The sequence below is a fragment of the Sphaerodactylus townsendi genome, linkage group LG12 (assembly GCF_021028975.2).
Source record: "Sphaerodactylus townsendi isolate TG3544 linkage group LG12, MPM_Stown_v2.3, whole genome shotgun sequence".
NCBI lineage: Eukaryota > Metazoa > Chordata > Lepidosauria > Squamata > Sphaerodactylidae > Sphaerodactylus > Sphaerodactylus townsendi.
Genome location: NC_059436.1, coordinates 28,051,194 through 28,062,445, shown reverse-complemented (window position 1 = coordinate 28,062,445; position 11,252 = coordinate 28,051,194). Strand labels below are relative to the sequence as shown.

The 11,252-nt window shown below is 42.7% G+C and overlaps 1 protein-coding gene across 1 annotated transcript in view; it reads left to right on the top strand.

Moving 5' to 3' along the window:
• Positions 1–5,299: 5,299 nt before the first annotated feature.
• FER1L5 (fer-1 like family member 5) overlaps positions 5,300–11,252 on the top strand; it is a 59,057-nt gene continuing 53,104 nt past the window's right edge. Inside the window, exons 1-4 of the mRNA XM_048512117.1 lie at positions 5,300–5,384; positions 5,837–5,892; positions 7,733–7,824; positions 9,104–9,212. Coding sequence (XP_048368074.1) covers positions 5,300–5,384; positions 5,837–5,892; positions 7,733–7,824; positions 9,104–9,212 — 342 coding nt within the window. The remainder of the gene's footprint in view (positions 5,385–5,836; positions 5,893–7,732; positions 7,825–9,103; positions 9,213–11,252) is intronic.

The window sequence follows — 11,252 nt, the reverse complement described above, 5'->3', positions numbered from 1 at the left end:
CCAGGCTGACGAATCAAATCTATAATTCAAGTCTCTTGTACAATCACAGCACCATTTGTGCCGTTCTCCTACTTTACCCTTGCTTATTGCAAATTGCTCTTTCAAAGGTCCCCAGCTACTGAATGATTGACAAGTCTTAACACAGCAACTTGGCAAAACAGACAGGTTGAGGGATTCTGTAAGAAGGCTGTGATACTATCTGAATGGAAAACAAATGTAACTTCTGGGGTATAGCTTAATAGGAAGTGCTCCTGCGTTATGTACGTGTCCATGTTTCATCAAATACTATCAGGTTCCAAACAATGCCATCGACTGTCCTACTTGGAGATATTTTTTAATTCTGTTATCTCAGTGTCTTTGTATATACAGGAATCCACTTGGTGAAAATCTCCCTCATTATGTTATAGAGACTGTCCACTTTCTGCAGAGCGCAGGAACAAATCAAATTGAATTTAATTATTATGTTCTGGTCATTGACCAGAAATAAATACAGGTGGATAAATACATTTTACAGGTCAGTACATTTCTGGATTACATTTGTAGTTAAAAACATCAACCCATAAAATGTATAAATCTCTAAAAAAAATAAATTAAAAAACCATCTCACAGTACTGTGTGAAAAAAGCACTTTTCAAGGAGGATTATTTTACTGTATTGTGACCATGTGTCTTAATCCAGCTACTGCTGAATTACTAACCAAGCATGTTTGGCGACTGTATGAGTTATCTCCTGATTCTTATCTGAGAGGGCTTTTTTCAGTTTGTATGCTCTTGTGACTAGGAAGAACACCTGATAGTATAAAGGCTAAAAGCTGCTGGCTATATGTCCTGCACGCGAATAAGACATGCTCTTCCCGACAGCACTGTTTTATACCATCCAAGGATCTTTCAGGAAATGTAACAGGTCCAGTTTCATTTAAAGTACTGGAGCTTGTTACTGGATAAACTTTTGTCACCCAAAACCTGTTGGTCTTTAAAGCACCAAGGAACTCCTCGTCCTTGTTCTACAGACATATTTGTTTTCGTAATGCATTCTTTGGGATATGAATTTCAAGTATCAACTGAAAGGGCATGTAACTCAAGCAGGTGAGAGTGCTATAATGTAAATGTGCACTTCTACGCATAGCAAACATATATTCAGCACACTTATAAGAAACGAGGCACTTAGAACTCTTTCTGGAAAAAAATTTTCAAATGAAATCTTGCTGGGACCTTATTTCTTTATTTATATATAATCTTTCAATTTATAACCCCTCAGGGCGATGAACAACAATAATATAACACAATACAAAACACAATGATAATTAAAGCATAAACAGCAGAACAACAGTTACAATAGATGGCAATTACCCAACCCCTTATATGTCCCCAGGAGGCCAGTAGCAATTAAATTAATTCAAGTTCAGATTCACACCTGGCTGGCCAGATGTAAAAACCTGGTGGAACAGCTCCATTTTACAGGCCCTGCAGAAACAGTTCAAGTCCCACAGGGCCCTGATCTCCCTGGGGAGCCTGTTCTACCAGGTTGGGGCCAAGGCCATAAAGGCCCTGGCCCTCATAGTGGCCAGCTAAATATCTTTAGGGCCAGGGACCACCAGCAAATTTTCCTCCAATGAACGGAGAGATCTTAAGGGTCAATATGGGGAGAGGTGGTCCCGCAGGTATGCAAGTCAAAGACTGTACACAGCCTTAAAGGCCATTACCAAAACTTTGAACATGATCTAGTACTCGATTGGCAGCCAGTGCAGATGATACAGGACTGGAGTAATCCGGTCCCTATACGATGCCCCGGTAAGGAGCCTGGCAGCCACATGCTGTACATGTTTCAATTTCCGGGTCACAGACAAAAGTAGGCCAGTGTAGAGTGAGTAACAATAGTCCAGTCTGGAGATAACCATAGCATGGATTACTGTGGCCAGATTGGAACGGGAGAGATACAGAGCCAACTGCCGTGCCTGTCGCAGATGATAAAAAGATACCTGGGCAGTCCTGGTGATATGAGACTTGAACGATAGGACCAAGTATAAAGTGCATGTACATAGTCTATGTACATAGACAAGCTGTGCCCCTTAGATAAAGAAAACATTTTGGTTGGCGATGCCATTTAATGCTTGTGCTCTGTCCTAGGAATACTGTGTCCATCTATTGATCCTATTAAATATGTCCTTGGATGGCTAGACAGTGTCCCCAAATGGGTCCTACACTTTGCCAAATATTGTCTCTTCCAAGTGTTTCCAATGATTGTTTTTATACTTTCAAAATAAAATACGTTGAGGGTGTGTGTGTGTAAACACTGAACTTGAACTATAAATGCAGAAAAAAATAAACTAAATACAGAATTGTCCTTTAATAAATAAGTATAGCAAAATAATCATTATAGATGTTAACATAGGGTTTTAACATTTTAGACATGTGAAAGAAATATTCTCGGATCTCCCATCATTTATTTATTATTAAACTTATAAACTGCCCTCCCCCGAAGGGCTCAGGGTGGTGAACAACAGAGTTTGGTCCTAGATGAGCAGAAAATACTTCTTTCCTTCTTGGAACGCAGCCTCACTGAGGAAGAAATCAGATGTATCAGATTTGGCCAGGAAAAGTTATTGTGTGGCCATATTCCCAGCTAAAAGTATCTCAAAAGGTAATTCTATATTTCATTTTTAATGGGTTTCTTTTTCTACCTGTTTATACTGGCTTCCTCTAAAGAATGCTGGGGACTGTAGTCTGGTGAGGGTGCTGAGAAGCTTGTTAGGAAAGACCTCTCGTCTTCTGAACAGAATTTGTGAAGGCATGGCAATTGACACTATGCTTAAAATCTAGCTAGCAAGGAGAGACATCTTGTGACTATACAGAGAATGACCAGGTCTTTTCCATGTAATTTGCAGAGTACTGTGAATTAAGCTGCTAGCAGATTTTCATTTTTAAGAGGGTCAAATGTGGTAAGGTACTAGAGTCATTTCCTACACAATGATACTTCTTTTGTTCATCATTGCCTTGACTCAAATGCATTTTGCAGGGTTTTGAAGCACTGTGAAAACTACAGTTGCCAACTGGCCTGGAGAAAAACTGACCTGCCCTTTTAATAAAGGTTTAATATGTAGGAATAGAAATGTAGCATTTAAGGTCTGCAAAAAAACAAAAATCCAAAAAGCTTTTGACTGGAGATGATAGTGTATATACCATAATAGGCAACAATGTCTATTATGACCACCTTCACTATTCTGAAAAACTCTGTGGCTATCGTGTTTCCAGTATGTAATTGTATGTTGGATAGGCTGACCAGACGTCCCGCTTTTGGCGGGACAGTCCCGCCTTTAAACAATTTGTCCCGCGTCCCGTGGGTTCTTCAAATTGTCCCGATTTTTGGGAGGCTGCCGCACTGCCTTCTGGGGCACAAGGCAGAGCGGCAGCCTCCCGCGCGCGTGGCCACAGGAGCGCACGGCCTTCTGGGGCTTGCCGTTTGCCGCCCTGTGACAGGGCGGCAAACGGCAAGCCCCAGAAGGCAGTGCGCTCCTGCGGCTGCGCGCGGCCGCCTCCCCCCCCGACCTGGATCACAAAGGTGACCATCTGGTCACCTTAATGTTGGAGTACAGTCTTGGAGGAATGGGTTTGAATCCTCACTTTGCCATAGAAACTTGCTGGGTGACTTTGGGCCTGTCCTACACTCATCCTGACAGGGTTGTTGTGAGGATAAAATGGCTGCTTGGGTGCCAATTAGGGAAAACAGCAGAGTATAAATGAAGTAATAATTTTCTTCCAATGCACCTCAAGATTGCTGTCATTTTTGTTTACTGGTTGTAGGCACTGAAAAAAATTAGATCACAGACTACAGTCAGAATACTTTTTTGCCTCTTGCAAAAATGGGTAGATAAACAAGGGCTTTTTAAAATGATACTAGTCACCATAAAAGTGGTTTTACCAGAATTGCTCTCTACTCCACAAAGAAAATCTTATTTCTTTCTCGTAATGTAAAACAAATGTACTAACTGCATATGAAAACTGTGTGAGAACACGGAATCACAATATTGAATTAACCAGCAAAAAAAAATTAGAATGAAATTCACCAGATATTTGGGATCTATTCATAGACAGGCCACAAACATACTTTTATAAAAAGGGGATGGGGGTAGTGGTGGGATTCAGCAGGTTCGCACCACTTTGGCAGAACCGGTTGTTAAAATGGTGCTTGTTAACAAACAGTTGTTAAATTATTTAAATCCCACCACTGGAACTGATAGTTAAATTATTTGAATCCCACCACTGGATGAGGGCAAGATATTTTGTTCCAGCAATGGACCTGAAGCAGGTTTCTGAGGAGAGACTTCTGAGGAAAGGGGGAGAGTTTTGTGAGGAGAAAGAGAGAGAATATCTATCTGAGCAGAAGTGTCCTGTGCACCATTTTCTGTAGATGCATCCCTGCATCGTTGAGCCAGGACTACAGAGATGATCTTCCCTAGAGAAAATGGCTAGTCATGAGCCAATCTTCTGGAAACAGTGAAAGAATCTATCATCTCTGTTGTTCCAGTCTTACCTTGTCTGGCTTAAGTTTGGATTTTATATTTTATGCCCTACTTTTTTGATCTGTCACTCTTCAGTGAATAAACATGTTTGTATTTGAATTTATACTGGTGAATGGTACACAAGGAAACTATATTTGAAACTGTATTTTCCTTTATTTTTGTCTTGTGGTAATTCTCCCTTTGGTTAGTTGGCTGAAGGAACTGCTCCTTTCTCTTCTTCACCCTTCTTCTGTTAATCAACACAATTTCCATACTTTCTTCCTTCAGTGGGGCTTCTTGAAGAAACTGGGAAAAATTTGAATACAGCTATCATATAATGAATCAAAGCATTTGTCTGTCAGTATTGTCTGCAGTGATAAGCAATGGCTCTCAAGGGTCTCTCATTGAGGTCTGCCACATCACATGTTACCTGCTCCTTCTAAGTAGCTTTGGATTGAACCTGGGGCCTCCTGCATGCAAAGCAGATGTTCTACCACTAAGCTATGGCCCCTCCCCAATTGTGACATCACTTTTTGCCTCATGCTTCCAACTTTATGATGTCATCCTACATTAGATCTATTTCCTAGCTACAGAAGAAGTCACATTCCTTTAGAAGCTGGGAATCCTCACAGAGATTTGTGGGGGCTTTAGAACTGAGTGTTGAGAATGATTTAGTGTCCTTAGCAGACTGCTAGGACAAAGACAGAGTTCAGAATAGATTGGATTTCCCAGCAGGGATCTAAAAGGTGTAATAAACTGAGAGTTTACACTGGGGAGGTGGGCAGCAGAGGAGAGCTGAACATGTTGCGCCTGATTATTGTGTCTGCTCACATACCACCCGAAATTGCTCAATACCCTGATACCTGTGTGACTGCCACCTTCAGAGGTAATGCAGCAATGTAGCCGTGTCTGTGTTTAAATGATTGAACAAATTTTTGACACAACTGTGAGCGTATCACACTTTTTGAGGAAGAACAGACAAGCCACAGAACATAGTTCTGGTGCATGTGCCTATGGAGACAGCCCAGGAAAAGGCAAAGCCGAAGGGCCCTTAAAGGTGCTGTCAACATGACAGGGGCCCCTCACCTCAGACCCTGGTTTTCCTCTGGATAAATTATGTCTCAGAGCCCTGGTGAAGTTCAGATCCTGTCATCAGTGCACACTGGAACTGCTCTAGAGCTCCATCACAGTGAGCTCAGGGGCCTATTTTCTTCCAGCAAAACACGCTTAGTGGGTAATTCCAGTTTCTCAAGTGAATTGTTATTCATCCTGTACAGCTAAACTGTGAGCCAGAAGAAACCCAATTCCGATGTTGATGTGGTGTTTTGTTTCCCATAGGTGTCACAAGAAGCACAAGAGTCGTTCAGAGGGACCAGGATCCCATTTGGAATGAGGTGAGATCCTTTGTCTTGGCAATGGTTTTGCAAGGGTTTTTTTTTTAATCCAGCTTTGAGATGGTCCTATGAATTAAACATGTACATCGGACATTTGGGTCCACTGGCAGGCCAGTCAGTCTGGTTGAAGGCAGATGGTCAAGTCGTCAACCTGGTGACCTAGAGAGAGAATCTGGTGGCATCTCTTAGGCTGTTTCCGCACGAAGGCGGAAGCGGCCGGGTCGGTGTTTCCGACGCCAACCCGACGACGCTGGGACCGTCCGCACGGACGGTCCTGGAAACAGCCGGGCAGCCGGCGCCGCAGAGCGCCGGCGCCCGGCTGACCCGGCATGTCCCCGGGCCTCCGGCACGTCGCCGAGGCCTGGGGACACGCCCCCCCTGGCCCTGCGCGCCTGTGTCCCCAGGCCTCGGCGACGCGCCGGAGGCCCGGGGACAAGGTAAGTGCCGGGTGGGGGAGGCGTCGTGAAGCCGCTGCCGTTCGCTCGGCAGCAGCTTCACGGCGGCGTTTCCCCAACAAGAGCGCTTCCAAGCGCTCTGGGGAAACGCCGGCTTCGCGGCGCGAGGGCGGCGCAGCTGCGATGCAGCTGCGCCCCCTGTGCAAATGGCGGCCTGGAGACGGCATTTTTGCCTTCTCCAGGCCGCCATTAATTGCCCGTGCAGAAACGGCCTTTGTGAAAGCAGCAGCTCCATCTTTCAGTGACATGGGATTGACCCTTTGGAGTTATTTCAGCATGGTGTAGTGGTTAGGGTGTCAGAATAGGATTTGGGGAGACCCGGGTGCAGATTCCCACTCTGCCATGGAAACTTGCTGGATGACTTTGGACCACTCGTATACTCTTAGCCTAACTTACCTCAGAGGTTCTTGTGAGAATAATACGGAGGAGGGGAAAAATTTGTACACCATTTTGGGTTCCTATTGATGAGAAGCTGGGGGTAAAAATGAAGTAAATGGCAACAACTATTTTATTTGTTTGTTTGTTTGTTTGTCTTGTATACCGCCCTCCCCCTGAGGGCTCAGGGCAGTTCACAACAAGATTAAAACATACCTTAAAACATATTGTGATAGCACCTCAACTTGCTGCTTTCCCAATTGATACATAATTATCCACCTGTTAATTCCTCACTCTATCTTCCACCTGGTGCTCTTTTTAACCTGCCTGGATAAAGACTGGACTGTGAATTCACTGGTATCAATAGCAAAATAAGAGTGCAGCCTCTCGGTAATTTTGTATCACACAGATACTGGGTTGGAGCCAGATTCAATTTTCAACTGATAGGGTGGTGTAATTTCTGCAGATTCCTCTTTCTTGCTGAAGACCTCAATTTGCCTCTTATGTTATTGCTGAGAGTTCTTGTTCCTCAGGTGCAATATTGGGACCATCAATGGGCTGTACTGGGAGGGAAAAGGCAGGAATGTGGAAGTGCCCTTCCTTAGCCGAAAATTTAATCTGAATGCTATTGATTTCCTGAATTGAAAGTAGTTATTTTAAATTGCTTGCCACACTTTCCCTCTCAGTGCTATTAATAAAAGAGAATTGAAAATCCCCATTAACAATTCATTTTTTAAAAAATTCCGCACATCTGCAAGCAAAGGAGGCAATTTGTCTTCCAGCCTCCTGAATAGTTTTTCTAGTTTGGGGAGGAAAGGCACTGCTGAAAAAAATGAGACAGAGAAAGTAAAAAGGCTGAAGAAATCTATACCTTACTGCCTGGCTGAAAGATGCCCATCTGTCTCAAAATATGCCCAGTTGCCCCATGGAAGTATAGAAGTGAAAGCCGCTTTAAAGCAGCTTTTGAAGGAACCACCTTTTACTGACAACTTTGTTTGCGTATCCTGCAGACCCTGGCATGGTATGTGGAAGTCAACACACTGGACAGCTCTTCTTTTATAGTTGCCCAACTGCAAAACTGGAGCAGTGATGAGGAAGACAGGCAAGTCACCAAAACCAAACAAAATGGGTTACTCTCCCCAGAATTTGTGACCTTTACTCATGTTCATTCACTCATGCACATCCAGTTTATGCAGACAGCAGATTTCAAGTGGTGAAACATTTCCTGGTATGTCTGGGGTGTGAATATTTAAGGGCACTCCTTAAAAGAAACCTGAAGGAATATAGAAAAGTGGTGGGGCATACACATGCATATGGAAAACGATGTATGCCAAGGATGAAGCTTTCCCTCTGATGCTTAGTTTTCTATAAATAAGGTGTGTGTTTTTAAAAAAAATTCAGGGGGTGTATTCAAAAGTTTCACAACCTGCACATACTTACTGAATGATGTGAGGAAAAATTGTACTGCTTAATTCTACTAATTGTATAAACTGCAGGGGGGGGGGGGCATTTATCTGCAGGGGGAGAGCCATATCCAATCTCCAGTCATTGAGAAGTAACCCCTGTATTTTCTTTCTATCATATTTCAGGATGATAGTTTTCATATTCTCATGGCCACACATTACAAAATCCGTTATGTTTGTGCAAGGATATAGAGTGCAGCATAGGGACTCTTAATCCTGTACACTTTTAGCACAGAGATATCATGTCTTTCTTCTCAAGGACTACTTTTCAGGTTTTTTTCCGATGAAAAAAACTTTAAATTGGGGAGGACAATGAAAAATAAAATTCTTTTGAAATATTTTCTGTTTTGAAATGCATGAAATGCTTTTAAATACATTTTTATTCCCTCAAAATGGGTAGTATTAAGGTTGTTTAGTAAAACAGTTTAGAGAACCAATGTAATGTAATGGTTAAAAGTCATGGACTCTACCCTAGAGAACTGGGTTTGATTCCCATCTCCTCCCCATGAAGCCTGCTGGATCACCTTGGGCCAGTCCAATTCTAATAATATTATTTCTAATCATAAATTTGCTTGTAGAGTCTTACAGCATTTACACTTAGTTCATACATATGCTAAAAATACAAGTCGATAAGCTAAGTTTAAATGATGTATTGTATGTTGTTTCAACAGTAAAGTGCTTAAAGTTTCAACAGTAAAGTGCTTAAATTTGATAAGTACTACAGATATTTAAGGGTTTTTCTGAATTTCGATTTTCCCAGAAAAAAATACCCCCCCCCCAATGACTCCATTATTCTTATATTTCTTCCATCTTTATTATAGTACCATATTAACCTCTCAGCTAGCGTCACTGCAACAGAAAATAATGTTTATTGCATGGAAACTGTATGCTGACTCGCACGTTTCTTTCCACTCCTAGCTCTTTTGGGTCTATCAGTGTGCCCCTAGCAGGTGTTGTTGCAAGACCAAACAGGATTGTCACTATGAAGAAAATGGCTCTTCGTGACAACGTCCACAAGGCAACAGGTGTAAGCCAGAAAGGAAATGTGATGTGATTTGGATATCTGTCAGTTGCAGTGTCTTCAGGAAAGAGTTAGAATTTCCTCCTATGCTTGATTTGTTCTTGTGTCATGCTAATGTAGACTTTGAGTAATGTTTCAGAAGTGTCTCTATCAATCATCCCAGAACCTTTTAAGTCAATGGGTGGAGAAGTGGGAAATGGGGACAAGATCCCTTCTTGCTGTGGAGTTGCATAGAGTGATTACCTCAACTTTTTCCAGAAATATCCAGGAGTAAACTGTATTTTACTTGCCCAGCTGCTTTCTAAATACATACAAATTCCACTAAGCTGCTTAAAAAATCAAACACCTGAAAAAATGGAAAACTGATTTGTAGACTTGAGTAGAGGGGCTAGAAACATTTTTTGAAACAAAAGCTGAAAATGCAGAGGAGAGCCCTGAAATATTGCTAAGGGAATATCGGATGCAAGATCAGAACTGACCTTTATTTTTGAGCTCTTTATTTTTGACTTTCTTTTTCATTTTACCTGCATACCAATTGGTGAGATTTGATGTTATTCTCCATTTTAGTGCCTCATCTCTATAAAGGCATCCCTCACGCCTCCAGAACCAAAAACCCCACAATCAAGAAAAACTGCTTTGAAGAAGTTACGTAAGTGTACAAGAATAGGTCCAGGATCCAGGTGGATATACAAGTTACTTCTACAGAGAGTTCTTCCTCTACCTTCCCCCAAGGCAGTATTTTTTTTAAAATTTGGGGTTTGATTCCTCATTCTACCACTTGAGCTGTGTAGGTTTATCTGGGGAACTAGATTAGCCTGTGCACTCCAACACACACCAGCTGGGGGACCTTGGACTAATCACAGCTCTACGGAGCTCTCTCCACACCACCCACCTCACAAGGTGTTTGTTGTAGGGTGGGAAAGGGAAAGGAGATTGTAAGCACCTCTGAGTCTTCTACAGGAGAGAAAGGGGGGATATAAATCCAAACTCCTCCTCCTCTTCTGCATTCAGCCAGCTTCTGGCTTGGCTGTGGTCTCCTCCAAACCTCCTTGTAGTACACATTCTTTAGGGAGATGTGGACAGGCAGATGTGAATTTCCATAACATTCTGCCCACATTTGGCACCATTTCCTTTCTGCTCACATTTAGCATTCACAATCCCTCCCCCACTCCAGCTACATCTGGCATGCTTTTACCATTGTTAAAAATTATAATTGATTGCCAGTATATCTCTTCAGTGTTAAAACGCTATAGCAATATTCCTGCTATCTTTTTAAAAAAGCATAAAGCACACTGGAGTCAGGGAATATGAGGGCACCCAGACTGGTCCCACTTTTGGGAGATCCAGGCAGACAGTTTTGAGGGCCCACTTTTCCTCATTTGTTGTGCCCCACCCCAGACCCTCCCTGTACCTCCCTTCTCACTCACACTTCCTCTCGCCCACCTGTGTAAGAACACACAGGGATTTTGGCTATGGATTCAGAAATGTCTGGAGGTCTGGAGGTATCGCCTGGGAGAGTGAGGTTTGGGGAGCAACCTCATAAGGCTATAATGCCAAAGAGTCCACTCTGCAAAACAACTATCTTCTCCAAGGGAATTGATCTCTAGTGATTCCAGGAGATCTCCAGGCCTCACCTAGAGATTAGCAAACTTATTTTCTCCCCTGCCCAGTATTTCTTCCCACTGTTTGTGCTAATAGCCACCTGTACTTTCTGGTTCAGGGAGCATCCCTGATGCATTCTAGCTTGTCATAATTGAGAGGCTTGGTAGTTTCTTTGTAGCTCCTTCCTTCGATCATAATATATCAATGGTGGTGTTTGAGATGAGAAGCCTCCTGTTAGATCCCACACTCATGGCCCACTGTGGGTTTAAGTCCTAGCAGATGCATTCAGGAAGATGTTATATAGGACAAGGCTGAGATGAGTTACGCAGAGGTGGGAAGATACAGGTGAAGCGTTATAACTACATAAGCTGAAAGCATGAGGTGGTAGCTAAGGGATCTCAGTCTCCCATGTAGATGTGGTGAAAGATCCTTCCCTGTCACATG